Source organism: Solea solea, chromosome 15 (genome assembly GCF_958295425.1).
Source record: "Solea solea chromosome 15, fSolSol10.1, whole genome shotgun sequence".
Classification (NCBI taxonomy): Eukaryota; Metazoa; Chordata; class Actinopteri; order Pleuronectiformes; family Soleidae; genus Solea; species Solea solea.
The window spans coordinates 17706227-17722144 of NC_081148.1; the positions used below are offsets into that span (position 1 = coordinate 17706227).

Below are 15918 nucleotides of genomic sequence, written 5' to 3' on the forward strand. Positions count from 1 at the left end.
GGCTGGTATTTTTATACAAGCTTTACTTTTTATGATGAAGAAAAACTAATGGTATGTATGAATATGATGGGAGTGAGGTGAAACATTGATGCCTTTTATTTGAGATGTCATCTTTGCTGTCATTGTCTGCTGAAGGACTGGCATAGTTATTGCTTTCAGGGGTGATGATAAGTCACAACACCCACAGCACCAGGACTTTCTTGTTGCCATAGTTCACGTAAATCCATGATGTAGAAACTGAAGACGGAGGGAGGATGAAAATTGATTAAATCTGGTTCCTGTTTTCTTTCTCCCACTTTGTTTTCAGTCTATATCTGAGAGCTTAAAAAAACAAAAACCCTCTTTCAGGCTATGCCGAAACCTGTACTCCATAATGTACTGCTTTTCCACATCTGTTTCTTTCTCAGAACAAAAAGAGAATAGTCTCTTTCTTTTATATGCAATGTTTTCCAGTGCAGGAACATGTTTGCGCTGTTTGATTTTTATTTAATATTTTAAAGCATCCATTATCTGCCTCGTCTCCAAAACCCTTGTGTGTGAGATATATTGTTCTCAGGAGGGAAACTAGTGTGGAGACATCCTTTTTCCTGTCAAGGCATATCTGTTTGCCTAATCTTCACAAACCTAAAAGAGTATCGTTAAATCTTGTAGTTTGCATAGTCTCCTTTTGTCAGCTTGCTTATGTTTCAGAAGTTGACATTTTGTGTTATTTCTTTCTTCTGCTAATCACATGTAGGAAGTTTAATGTTTAGAGCCATGCTGAAAATAAACAAATTTACTCCAAATACAATGTCACTTTCAGCATCAGAATTGCTGTGACTTTTAGATTTCTTAAATGTTAAAGAAGAGCTTGAATATATTTGTGTGTTAATCTGTTTATATGAGAATTAAATTTCACTCATCAGTGTTAGTTTAAAAACACTTTTATGTTTCATAACTCTATGATAGCAAAACACTATTTTTCTTTTATTCTGATGCCAGATGAACTGTGTCAGCTTACAGTTTCTGTAAAATGTCAAGTCTTCCGTTACAAAAATCCCATCTTACACTTAAAAGTTCCTACTCATCTGTATCACATTGATTCCAAAAGCCCCTGAAGGCCAGATCTCTGAAGTGACCCTGTGCAGCTGGTATTTGTCAAGATCAACGGCCGAGATTCCTTGAAAGTAGAAATGTTAAAAGCGAGTTAAGGTTAAGTGATTGATCCAATTATCATTGGTTTGAAAAGAAAATTGAGAAGGTAACTTTTCCTTGAAAAGTTTTCTGACAACAGATGTCAAATAAAATGAATTGAATTCCTTACTTTGTGATACTAACAGACGTTTTTGCATCAGAATAGGATCTATGTCCGATTATTCCTCAAATTTGCACAAATTATTTCCCATCTGCAGAATGCATTTTACATTATTTTCGCACTGGATTAAAGCCCGGCTTCTCGGTCATCTGAACATAATTTAAAGGCTAACAAACCACCAAAACCATGACATTAAATCAAATGAATTATTCATTGTTGCTATTAAAACATTGATCCGCACAGATTGGTTTTGATGTAAAAAGCCAAATAAAATGTTACAAATGAGGTTGAGAAGTTGTTTAAATTTATGTCATTCCTGCTTCTCCCGTAGTAAATCCATGAATATGTGATTAGGGGTAATACACCAACAGCCATTTTAAATTTTAGGGGGTGGGAGCTGATAGACATCAACCTTGAAGGCCGCTGTAAGAAAGGCTTTTTCAGGGCTGATCATATGAGTCGCCCTCCTCCCCCTGGAGAGGTAGAGGTCTCTCATCACAGAGCAGTTTAGCGCGGTGAGATGGCTGAATGCTAGGACTTCATTAAGCCCCTCTATTGTTAACATCTGGGTTCAGAAGAATGGCTCTTTCTCTGGTAAATGTTGCCCTGCCTTAACAAGGGATTTTATTACACCATGCAGTTGACATTGGCAGCAGTGGCACGTCTGGCAATGGAAACCCCTCAACTGTTCAGGTCACAGGAGATCAATCGAAGCAGCATGTTCCCCTAAAGCGTACAGTTCTCACTAGAACAGGGAGGTGAATGAGTGTTTAATCTTGTTTTTTAAATCAAGATAACTACACATTTTTTAGTGACTTTTGTTTGAAATGCTTCCACGGTGAAGAAAGCACTCAGCACTGGAGTCTGTTCATAAATCACTTGGAGAAACTTGTCTTTCTTTATTATTCCCTTCCGCTGACCTGCACATGCATTCCCCTTTTTGGATGCACATATATCATCCCCCAAATGCCTCCACAAGTATTCCCAGTCCAAAGCGCCGCACAAATCTCTCATATATGCCATGTTGATTCACATCGTTTCCTCTTTCTCACTCACTAGCTCCCAGTCCCTCTCTGTTTTGATCCCCTCCCTAGCTGCTAGGGATGCGGCTGCCATGGCAACGGCTGAATCATCCCACACTGGCTGCAGCTGTCCTCTTAGTCTATCTCTCCATCATCCAGGCCTGCCTTAGCACATTGATCTGCCGCTTCACATTAGCTACATTAGCTGCAGCCTCCCCTGTGTGAGTCAGTCTCGCAGGACACAGACAGCAGGCTGAGCAGCGGCCATTCGGATGGGTACCGTACCCACTTCACTGAAGCACTGTTTGAGCCATGAGCAACTCATCCAGGACTACCCATGGCTGACACGCTGGCTGCAGGAGGAGAAGGTGGGTGTAGATTCTCTGGTTTCTAATCTGCTGCACATGCTCTGCCACATGACTCTCTCGTGACCGAGAGGCTGCACTGCAGCGAACACTGATGACAACACGCATGCTGCATGCTGCTTATGTAATATTCAACTGTGACTCTGCTCCACTGTTATGATGCTTCTAGAATTACATTCATCGAACCAGTTACTGTAATATTATGTTACATTTCAGCCACTTATAGCTCATTAGATTTGGTTTGTGACCTAAATATTTTTAAAAGCTGGAGTCTAAATTGCTCTCATCCACTCATATGGGCTTCCTGCTCAGCTGTTCTAAAAAGAAGAATCAATCCTACTGTGTACAAATGTCTTAGTCAAGAACTAAAAGGTATCAGTGTAGACTGTTGATGACCTCTAAGGAGCATTTCAAATGCAGCATCTTATGCACAAATCAATTATTTGCAAAGGAGACAGGCTTCAGACAGGCAGACAAACAAGAGTGATTTTTCTGGGCACATGTTGTGTAGTCTACATGATATGCTGGTATACGGCATATACTCACTACAAAAGGGGCAGGATTGCCGTATAACCACTTAAAAATACACATTGACATTGGTTTTGCAAATAAAAAGTGGAGATGAATGCCGTTGTTAAGAAAAAACCTACTGAAATATAATTGAATTCACCACGCGAGTACTTGTTTTGTAGGTTATTGCGTTGCTGGTCTGGCAACTCATGCTGCTTTGAGTATGCGTTTTGGTATGTGACGTGGGAAAAGTGGTCTGGACTCAACATGTCCAACCGTTCCAATTTACTGTCCCTACACACTAATGCATCACAGTTATAAACATAGACACAAGGGGAAATGAAAAGGAAACAACACCTTTTGAGTGTTTTTAACAGCCTGTTCCCCAATCTTTTTTTGGGGGGGGGGTATACCCACTAAAGTAGACCACACTACACCACTGGGGCACATCCATGTCATACCCTGATAAAAAATATTATTTTTAAAGATAAAATATAGCATTACTCTTGAACTTGTTGACCCTGGTTCCAGCAGCCAGAGTCACTGACGATCATTAAAGTGCACACTTCTCACTGAACCTACAGCAGAGGGACAGAGGTTCAAAATAGTGAGGGGGAGTGGAAAAGGCACCACCATTCTCACTGCTACAAGCCATCACCCATCAACATTTTTTTTTGAAAGGAAACAAAAGTTACACAGTGCTGCTTTAATCCAAAAAGTAGTGAAAACATTGGTTGATTAATTGATTATTCCACTGACAGGATGATATTTATATTTCAGTTATTTGTCTAAGACAAATTTTAAGAAAACATTATACAGGATGTCACATTTTCTCCTCTTCAGTATTTATTAGCACATTTATTTTGTTTATTATTTAGACAAATCAAAAACACTACCTTTGTCTTATGCCTTTATGCTAGTGGACATGTTTCCCTTTATTTTTCACTTCTATAATTGACCAAAGTTGATTAGAAAAAGTGTTTTTTTTTCTCATTCAGTTTAATAAGCTAATGTATAATGCAACATACTTTTTTTTCTATAGCCCTTTACAATGACCCACATGTGACCACGGTTCATCAAAGCATGAAAATACCAATTAAAAACACACAATAATAAATAGTGAACTAAAATAATAAAAATATATATTTTTTAAAAAGAATAAAAACTGTCACCACACAACTGGGTATTAAAAGTATAAATTGCATAATATTTCATCTCTGTTGAGTACAACCAGAGCTTGAAGTTCAGAAAATGACCTTGATCCTGAGAATATTCATTTGTGGTTGATGTGGAGTTACCCTCAGCATCTCTCCCAGGCTTTTCAGAGTGACACATCTCTGGAGTTTGCATCCTAATGACCTGACAGGCTTAGCTATGTTTTGGTTCTCAGGTTTCGTCTGCCTTTGAGGTCAGGAGTTGCTCATGTTAGAAATGACATGTCCTGGAGCATCCCACGGTGAAAGGATGACTGAGTGCTTGTGTTCACTTCATCTCTCTCTCTCTCTTTTCTCTTTTTTTCTCTTTCTGTTTCCAGACAATCACAGGTCATGAGTATCCAGAGTTTGTTAAAATTGTTGAGGTTGGGCCCAGGGACGGGCTGCAGAATGAGAAGGTACATTGTCATTTAACTAAGGAATCTCTTTCACATTTACAGTATATGTGCTCTTGTCTTGTATTATACAGTCGACCCTGGAAACCCCCATTTTACCCGTATCTGTCATACATAAAACAATCCATAACATATGGGTTGTGTGCCATAATTGCCACGAGCATGTGGTTCACATTTTCTTTGAAATTGAATAGGAAAGATGACTTGACCTCTGGTTCAGTTTACTCTGCTTAGAATGTAATTCTGAAATTTTATGATTTCCTTGTCGCACGGCAGTAGTTTTACAGATTGCGCTGGATGTAGAAATTACTTAATTTACCACAACATGTAATTATGAGGAAAAATTGTGACCTAAAAATGCAAAGCAAGATTTAGCATGGCAATACAGACGCAGATGTCAATAAGATAAGCAAACAGCGTAGCAAAAGAAATATCAAATATCTGCTTGTTGTACCTCCCATGTTGAGCAAAATCAAATGCAGGAAGAATCGTTTCACTTTCATTTTTCCTCAGGAAATTGTCCCAACAGAGATGAAAATCCAGCTGATAGACATGCTGTCACAAACGGGCCTGCCTGTTATCGAGGCCACCAGCTTTGTCTCTTCAAAGTGGGTGCCGCAGGTAATATCTCTTCTTTGTGCGCAGTAAAACAGTGCTGAGTGATGTGTGAGGCTCGCTCTTGTCTGCATAAACACTGCGGGGAAACCTGCCATCCCATCACCTCTGCATAGAATATGTGGAAAGAATGTTTTTACAATGTTCATTATACACTGTAGTCACCCTGTCATTGCCTGTGGAAAAATTGTTCCATTATTTACATCCGGAGAGAACATGTTTTTTTTTTTTTAAACTAACAAATGTGACGTAAAAATAAAGTGATTCTGTCAGTTAAGGATTGCCTGCTGCTTAACAAACATGAAAAAAACCTTTGTGCAGGAAAAATGTTATTCTCGTGGACATATTCAGATGACGTAAAGGTTTATTTTTCTACATCACACATTTCCCCCACTTTTCATGTAGATGGCAGACCACAGTGATGTTCTTAGGGGAATTCAGAGAGCACCGCATGTTCAGTACCCTGTTCTGACACCTAACATGCAAGGTTTCCAGGATGCTGTAAGCATGAATTTTCAATTAAGCATGATGAGCCCTGCTATAAACCACAGCTGTTTACCCACGCGTGTCAATTTGAGTTAATTGTTGGCACTACATTTTGTTTTTTTGTGCGAGTCCAGCGAAGAGTTTTACGAGTTTATTTTTCTCTCCTGTTTTAAGGTTGCAGCTGGCGCTACTGAGGTGGCGGTGTTTGGGTCAGCATCTGAAACCTTCAGTAAAAAAAACATCAACTGCTCTATTAATGAAAGCATGCTCAGGTTTGAGGAAGTCGTCAACATGGCCAAAAAGCGACACATACCAGTTCGTGGGTTGGTGTTCTCTACGTATATTCTCCATTTATATCTTTATTGTCACTTACAGTGGGTGAAAACACACATCAGACATTCGATTCACTTTGTGATTCGTTCTCTGATTATCACATTTCATCTTTTACTCCAAACTAAACAGTTAAAAATACTGTTTCTATATGTAGGATAAAACACACAATTCACTAATGATACCTTGGTAGCAGAGTTCCAGATGTTCACCAGGTTATATCTATGCATTAGAAACCCACAAGTCCAGATGGGCATGAAAGCAAAGCAAACATGGACAGTTACTGGATATAGTTGTGTCTTTTTTATATATATATATGGAAAAGTAAGGGACTGCAACATAAACTCCACCCAGGAAACATAAACAAGTGAATACAAGTGAATTGGTGTGAATGTTGTCACTCTCTCTGAGACAAATTCTTCAATGATTCACAAAAGACACATAAACGATTTTCTGGGTTAGAACCAAATCCACCAACTAGCAGGAAGTTTATTTAGTTGATGAAAAGCATCACATGCAAACAAATGTTAAACACACACTGTCCTCTCTCTTTCAGGTATGTTTCTTGTGCTCTGGGATGTCCACATGAAGGACACATTGAACCCTCCAAAGTTGCTGAGGTGAGATTAAGTTGGGTTTGTGTGTAGTAAAAATGAAGTCTGTGCAGGTTATACTTCTTCTTTTTCTTCTTCTTCTTCTTTCGGCTTCTCCCTTTAGGGGGTCGCCACAGTGAATCATCAGCTTCCGTTTTGCCCTACCCTCTTGTGTCCTCTTCTGTTACATCAACTGTCCTCATCCCTCACAACATCCATGGATGTCCTTGTCTTGTGGTCTTCCTCTTTTCTTCCTGCCCAGCAGGTCTATCGACATCATCCTTTGTCCAATATAATCACTATCCCTCCTCTGCATGTGACCAAACCATCTCAACCATGTCTCTCTTACTTCTATCTATCTCACTACCATCTTGCAGACCTTCCCTTTCACTTTAGCTGCAGGTTATACTGAAATACTAAAAGAAGGAGTAATTTTTAACACATTATTAAACACTTTTTTCCTTAGTGTATATGCAAGATGAATGCAGGGTTTACGGTTTTTAGTTTACTGTTGTGTTGTTTCCATGTGCATGACACAGCAAAGTCATGGTTCTTGGGTTAAGGTTCATACTAAAAATAAACAACAGACTAGTTATTTTAGCCCCTTTTACTTCAATGCTAATCCAAACTTAAACGTACACACCTGCATCTCATATATACAGCTCTTTTACAAATGTAAATGCTAGTATTCTGATGTTTTTTATTATTATTATTATTATTATTATTATTATGTTGTTAAATTATTTTCCAGGTGGCAAAGAGGTTATATGAAATGGGGTGTTGCGAGATTTCCCTGGGGGATACCATTGGTGTCGGTACTCCAGGCTCCATGTTTCAGATGCTGCAGACTGTGATGAAGGAGGTGCCCACCAAAGCTCTCGCAGTTCACTGCCATGACACCTACGGACAAGCACTGCCCAACATCTTAACTGCTCTTCAGGTAAGGAACAGCATGTCCCATCATCCCAAAATGTCTATTTCTGTCAATACTTGCTTTGAAAATTGATCACTAAATAATGGATGAACCATTAGAGTAACATAGGTAAAAGTAGAAGTAGTGGGACATGCTTTTGGCAATTTTATATTGACAATATAGTGAGATATTAGCCAAACTTTGCATCATTTTACTTGTCCAACAGTAAATAGATGTAAACAGCCCTATGATGTAAAGGATGAATATGCAAAAAAAATATATGCACACCCAAAAATGTCATACATTTGTTTTACTCTGCAAGGATACGCCCAATGAGATCAGCCATTTTATTGACAACAGGGACACAAAACACAAAAAGTCTATCAGTCATATCTTTGTTTTGTTTCTCTTTTATGAGGAAAAAGAAAGCATGAAAAAAGACTTTTTGTGAGACATTTGAAAAGTGGCAGTACTTTATCTTGAGGGCTCTAAAGCCAGCAAATAGTCTTTTAAGGTCAGAGCTGAAAGCGTAGATTCTCCTCTGTAAAGCCATCCATGCAGCATCCTCACTGATCCTCACATCCTCTTCCCTGCGACCTTCATATTCTCATCCTTCAACTTATGGTGAATATAAATATTCTTCTTGTGGAGAACCGCAAGGAGATTATGGATAAATGTCTGGCCTTCACATGTGGAGGAGCGACCAGATGTTGAAGCTGAGTCCAGGGTCCTGTTCCAGGACGTCTTTCAACTTTCTCAAGGAACGGCCAACATTGTAGAGATTACAAGTGTTTTCTGAAGTTTTAAAACACATTTCCTGCTGGGGATAAGGGAATATTAAGCTGCTGCAAATCCATCGTTTTAATTGTGAGGACAACATCTTGGAATGCTTTGTTTATTTTTGAAGGCAGTGGTATTAGATTTTCTAGGCCATGTATATTGTGGAATCAAACTGAAGTGTTTTTTGTGTTGCTAAGATCAAGAGCTAATGCAAATACTGTAATATAAATCCCAGAAATATCTTTTTAAACACATATCATCAGGATGGAAGCGTGATAGGATATTGATGAAACTCATTGTAAACCTGAATCTTCCCTCAGCGTTAATAACTTTCTGTTTATGACATTATGAATGTGACCTCTGTTCGTTGACTATTGAAAAGACCCAAAACAAATGTGTAGGTTACAATGGGACACACAGAAACCCAGGAACCATCAGTCAGCAAGGAAGAGGGGCATTAAGAAACATGATCTAAGCCTCCCCACAATGTAAGATGATTCACAAACTGCCCAGTGGAAAGAAAAAAAGAATCCCAGAATCTTAATGAACATAAGATATTTCCACAGGGCCTTCCCATCACAGTAGACATGAATTGTACCGAAGAAAACAACTTCATGGACAATTACATTAAAATACACAGCTCACCAAAATATGTAATTGGGTTGGAAACCCCTGCAGAGGAGCTCTGCTCTTGTGTGGGTCATTTTCACCTCTTTGCCCATAGCGCGTATAAAACTGACATAAATCCAAACATAAAACAGAGGTAATGCAGATATGGCTGTATCACTTCTCCGGAGCACATTGTCAGTGTGGAGGAGGAAGCTCATTGGGGGCTGGGCGGGTCAACAGATGTGAGGAGGTCAGCACAAAGGCTCACCTATTCACTGTCTGTTGGACAAAGCAAACTGAGAGCTAGGTGGATAGAAAAAGCCCTGGGGGACTCCTAACTCATCTGTCGCTTGGCTGTTGAACGTTGACAATGCTGTGCTTAAAGGCCGGTGGAAAATGATCCGTTCATTCGCTCGCTGACGTGCATGTGATGAACGGCGCTGCAGCTGCAGACCCAACACACGATGGTGTGCAAAGGATTAATAATGCTTTTACCTTTGCATACAAGTGAATGCATATTTACAGTGGTTACACAGTTTCACCCAAAAATTAAGCAGAAAGTTTCATTAACATGTGAAATAATCCCCAGTATAATTGTGACCTCTGTGTGGTTCTTTAAACTTTTGCTATCTCTATCTATTATAAATCTTTACATAATTAACCCTTTCACACCTAAGCCTCAAAATGTCCATCTATGTTTTGCTTATTTTAAACATAAAAGGCCCAGAAAATGTCCTGTGACTAAGTGCTTTTGCCCATTTTCCCAGAATGACTTCCAATATCTGTTATTTACAATTTACTGCATGTTAAAATAGTCTATTAACAATTTTAAATGAAGAAAAACAAAGAAAAACACTGTAGTTATACATAAACACCAGATTTTGCGTGTTTGAAAATATTTGAAATATGAACAGTACAAAACGTATTTAAAATAACATTTGTTTAAGTTTTTTGTCCAAAACGTTGTTTTTCTACCTCTTTCCTCTCTGATGACAAAGACGCTGATTCGCCGGTTTCCCGCAACAGCGTGAGGGAAATTACCGTAATAACCACATGTTGTGCTTTGACGTGCAACTTCTCATCTTTCAGAAACTGCCAGAATTTTTCATACTAGCACAAACTGGCGCGTAATTGCGGTAATGCAAAGTGCGCTTGTGCAAACGGGTCATCTATATATATATATATACATATATAAGGTTAAAAGGGAATTATTAATTAACAGTAGAAGAAATTGAGGAATGAATATGTCAATAATATTAAGAACAACATATATGAGATAAAATACTTCTATACATATTAAAATGGATAATGGCTGCCACATTGTGTCGGTGTCAACCTCAACAATGTCCATGTGTAAAACACCCAGAAAGTATTTTTGAAGTTTTGACGGCAGAGTGGAACAGCGCAGAGGGACGGTGCAATTCCTTTGTGAATCACACTTAACAGTGATTCATCACAGCTGCCCCATGCACACAGAGCGTAATAGCAGCCGGGGATATTTAGCCTACCATTTGCTTAACCATAAACAAGATGGAAATGAAAGATTTTATCAACGTTTTTCATTACTGTGTGCCAGGAGTCCACACCACCAACTGAGAGAGAAATGAATTCCCCCAGCGCTGTCAGCCCTGAGTCACCTCTTTTGTTCCCGATAAAGACATTCCTCAGTCTTTGTACCTTTTTTTTTTTTTTTTCAGAAGGTCTGGGGGGCTTTGTTACAAACCTTCTCCTGGCAGGTCATACAATGACAATGTATGTACTTAGATTTCACAGGCTTGGCATGGAAAATTATTTATTCTTACCCACAAATGTTGGGGTATTATGTACAGCTGCAGCTGGGAAACACAGGATAAGCCACTTCTTTTTTTGTCTCTTATCAGTGAGGCACTGTTCATGTTCAGCCATAATCAGAACCTTTGTTACGATGAACTATAAGTGTGTCGACAATTTCAATACAAGTTCCTTTTTTTCTTGATTGGCCGAGGATGTTTAAAACATTATGATACTTGTATGATCTGGTATATCTTCATGCTTTTCTGCCTCTTCTTCTCCCTAGACATTAAAGCTTAGAAACAGATTCCAATGTATAATAATAATAAAATAGGTAGGAATTGAAAGATTGAAAACAAAATGAAATTTGAATACGTAATACATGCATGATTATACATTTTGTTGTCGCTGAAATATGTTCAGAATGACAGGTTCATTTAAGAATACACTTCAAGTCCTTGTGACTACTTTTAGAGTCAGGCCCCTTCATACATTGCTGATCTGCTGCGCTTTTAACTCCCCGAGACGTAATCTCAGGTCAGCAGATCAGAGGCTATTAGTGGTTCCCAAATCAAAGCACAAAACTAGAGGAGACCATTCCTTCCAGGTAGTAGCAACTAGACTTTGGAATGCTTTACCACTTGCATTGCACTGCGTAACATGTGTCCACTCTTTTAAAAAGCAGCTGAAGACCTTAGCTTTTAGTTGTGTTTTATGTAGTGTATTATATTTGGTACTTTGCTTTGTTTTTATTATTTTATTACATTTTTATCGTGAAGCACTGTGTGATTTTATATCTGTGAACGGTGCTATATAAATACAATTCACTTACTTATTTACATACTTACATATTTTATCCATAGATATTTTGTTTCTTGTTCAAATCTTCTTCATAAGAAACTTAAATGAATGGCTTAATTTCCCTGTCATTGGTCAAACAGCCTCCGCCTGAACATAAAGACGTGAGACTGAATCATTTTAACATTTGTTGACTTTTTCATACTTCTCCCGAATTTTTATGTTGCAATAAATCATACAAAAAATGATTTATTTATTCTTTATGCTTTGCCTGTATCTGAGCAGCACTCCAATACCTGGCTTGTGCTTTCCCATGTCGAGCATATTCATGCCTTCCTGGAAGGAGGTTATATATGTGTCAGCAGTGGATCTGTGACCGTTTTCTTTCAGCTTCCCAGTTTAATAGAAAGTAAAGCATCACTGCTTCATATCCTTCAGTGGACACACACTGCCTCTTTCTCTCCCTCTGATGCCGTTATGAAACCCAAGTGGGAGCATGTCCGTCCTCGTCCACTCACTGTGTAGAATGTCAACAAGCTTATCCCAAATTATGAAAGTTTTAAAATGTACTGTGTCGTTATCCAGGAATGTATTGTTTTTCTATAGCCACAGCCCCAGTGGATATAGCTTTTTTCACACTGAGTGCACATCTGGCTTTCGGGCAGTGTGAACTTAACTGAGCACTGGCAAGCGCACGCTGCTGACCACCAATCCCTGCGTGATTACTGTCCAGAGGAACAGTGCACTCCGCTGAAGGGTCTGTTTTGTTTGTCTCAGAAACCGTATGCTGAAGACCACTGGCCTTACACTGTTGGCAGCTGAAAGCGAGAGGATTGGCATGGTAGATTACAACTCTGTGTTTATACTACAGAAATTATGCCTAGTACAATATCCTGCTCTGGCTTTAACCAAGGTCTGGAAATCTTGTGCACTGCACACACCGGAGTCGATCTCCTCCTTCTACCCCACCTCCTCTTCTTTCCCTGCCAAGACAAACAGCAATTATGGCTGGCTCAGACAGCCCCTGAAAGAAGTAGGCTCTTGTCTGGGGAAAAGCAACCAATTAGCAGCATTGTTCAAAAAAGAGGCAAGAGAGATTCTTTTAATTTAGCTCACTTGGTGCTGCTCCGCGGGGTGAGAGTCCTGCATGACCCCAGTGTCACTAAGAGGATCAGCATGTTAATTTTGTCTCGCTGTGGGATCCTTTGACATCTGGCTCTGCCACAGTAGCTGGAAAATATCTTTAATATTCTCATGACAGTCCCGGGGATCTGTGAAAAACATCTCAAGACCTGAGTGCAAAGATCTGGCTTCAGACAAAGTTTACACTCACTAATGACATGTCACTTTATTTAAAGTCGGCACGCTGAGAAGTAAATGTCAATAAAGTATCTTGACCTTGAGTGTCAGGATCAGCATAAACAAAATTAAGTTAAAAATAACAAACAAAAAAACTCAAGAGATTTGCATAAGGAGTTTAAGTACAACTAAATGGAAAGAAAATAACGTTTCCTTTAAAGCAAACACAAATGTGTTCTTATCTAATTATCTGCAGACGTTGCTGAACTTAAGTAGATTTTTCATGTGTTTTACTTGAGTATTAATGTTCTTGACGGCTTTTTACTTTAACTCCCTGCATTCTTTCTACTTACTGTCTTAAAAACAGACTCGCAACTTTACTTGGGATGCTTTGCCTTTGCATCATCAAGACTGATTTAAAACACATACACAAACGACAAAATACAACAGAGAACAGAGTGGAAAATTCAACCTTGAGAGAAGACGTTAACAGCAGCAACATGGATGTAGAAAGTGAACCAGGGAACTTTACCAAACAACAACAGAACAGATTCACAGAAGCAAGATATGCTCCAGTTTTTAAATCTTGTTGATTTATCAATTAAAGCATTGTGTAGAATTGATTTAAATCAACAATTAAGTATTTCTCAGAGCCAACATTTTGTGACTTTTAAGTTAGTAAAGCTGTTGAATCATTGAAAATGTACATTTGAGTTAGTAAAGATACAACTTGTGAATTGTTGGCATGATGTAAGTGGAAACCATCCAGCCGAGGAAAAAGTGCTTTCTCAATGTGGCAAGAAAGTGAATCCGCATGGTCGAGTGCGGAGTAGTGCTGTAAAAACATGAGTAACCAGGAGAATCAGGAACATATGAAATGTTCTCTTCAGCATTTAGAATGTTCCTCCTCTATGAACAAGGCCATAATTATGTGGTGCTGGTGTTTTGAGCTGACAAAGAGGATGACTAAGCCATACTGCGGGACATACTGTGCCCACTCATCTTCAAAACATAAGTCCACAGTTCTCCTGAACAGCTGTACAACACGACCACAGCTCTGGCACGGCACACTGCAGTGGCCAAAACAATTCAACAGAACAAGGATCTTTGTTCCTGGATCTTTTTTTTTTTTTTTTTTTTTTTTACCTGAGGTGAGGCCTGTGTGGAGGCACTGAATGTCCCTGTTGTGTGTCCTTGCAGATGGGGGTCTGTGTGGTGGACTCCGCAGTGGCCGGCCTGGGAGGCTGCCCGTATGCTCAGGGTTCGTCTGGCAACGTATCAACAGAGGATGTTCTCTACATGCTCCACGGCATGGGTATTGAAACAGTGAGTATATATCTTAGCTGTGCACTTTGACAGAGCTGCTTTATTTCCACGTCTTTATAATCCCAACAATCATTTCGGGGAAACATTTACATTCGCTGAGCGCTGTGCAAACACACCGCTCTCTAAAGTGTTTATTTTATAATATCAGTGGTTTCACACAACTCAACGTAAGTCCACACTGTCACATTCAACCTTCCCAAGAACAATTTATTTAACAATCCCTACCCCTGCTGGTGGAATATTTCCACTGCAGTCACCTGTTACACACTCCCATGTTGCACCTTGAAGATTTTGCATTTGAACTGATACTACAATATTGTTTTTCAGGGGGTGAACCTTGCCAAAGTAATAGAGGCCGGTGAGTTTATCTGCAGCACTTTATGCCGCAAGACAAACTCCAAGGTTGCTCAGGCCAGAGGTAGAACACTGTGATGCCGTGATGTGTTTCAGTGAAGATGAAGCGCTTCCCCGTTGTTGCTGCCTTTTAAAACGTGTCGTCAATGCTGAAGTGCTCTCTTGCTTCCTTTGTGTGAACTTCGCAAGGTCTCTTAAGCGATACTCAACCATCATTATGAGATTTCTACATCTGTGTTAAAACTACTCCTTTTAGTTTCTGCTACTTGCTGAACTGCATTAATTGACACCACGTTTCATTTGAAGGCTTTTCAGTTTTTCCTTCACTGACATTCAGACTAAATCACTTTACAAGAGGCTCTGGGGAGATGATTTGCTGTAATATGTGCCACATGATTGTTTTCTCTCTCCCCCATTTAAAAAACTTCATCTGTCTCTCCTGTCTGTTTTTATGCTTTTCTGTTTGCGTAACAGAACAACAGAAAATTGAACTATAAATATCTATGTATTTTAATCTGAAACAAGATGATTAAAAAAAATGAAAACCAGCCTTTTTGTAATTCTCTTTTTGCTGTGATGCCATGTCCTCTAAATATATGATGTGTCTTTTCTTATACTCATAAAATAAAGGACTCTAAAATTATCTTATCTTATAGAATAAAGGACTATTATCTTATCTTATCTTATACTTTTACTTTGCATCCTACGTCATTATAATTTAAATGCCTGCGTGAAAGAATCTGGGTGTTATTTAAAAACATATAAATAAAAAGCTTTAGTGAATACAGGTGGTGGGTACTGCTGCTTAATTATATTACAATGCAATAACTGTCTCCTCATAATTATCTATGATCAGCACATACAGTCAGTTCATAAAAGCCCTCCTCGGAACAGGTGTTATCAATTTTCATCTGCTGTGAACAGCTGTTATCTACTCTTAATTTAAGTGTAAGTAATTAAACATGCAAATATTAAAATTAAAAAAATCATATATATATATATATATACATGTATAGACACACATGTGCAGGGAACATTATTACAGTTCATCTTGGTGGGTACATTATTGTGTGTCACATTTTGAGATTATCCATTTCGTACATTTAAAAATGTAAACTATGGATATTAATACTGATTTGAGTGCAATATGGTGAAAGAATAACTCCCACGCTTTAACTTGATTGTACTGTTAAGTTAACAGAACGAAGACATGGGATAAATGTGGAAACACGGTCTGCCCTTGTG

General features: G+C 38.8%; 1 protein-coding gene across 1 annotated transcript; it reads left to right on the top strand.

The window, feature by feature from the left end:
• Window positions 1-2415: 2415 nt before the first annotated feature.
• hmgcll1 (3-hydroxymethyl-3-methylglutaryl-CoA lyase-like 1) lies at window positions 2416-15221 on the top strand. Its single transcript, XM_058651411.1, has 9 exons — window positions 2416-2684; window positions 4726-4803; window positions 5314-5421; window positions 5821-5916; window positions 6076-6224; window positions 6788-6851; window positions 7576-7764; window positions 14194-14319; window positions 14647-15221. The coding sequence occupies exons 1-9, from the start codon at window positions 2589-2591 to the stop codon at window positions 14749-14751; spliced, it is 1011 nt and encodes a 336-aa protein (XP_058507394.1). The 5' UTR covers window positions 2416-2588; the 3' UTR covers window positions 14752-15221.
• The last annotated feature ends 697 nt before the right edge of the window (window positions 15222-15918 follow it).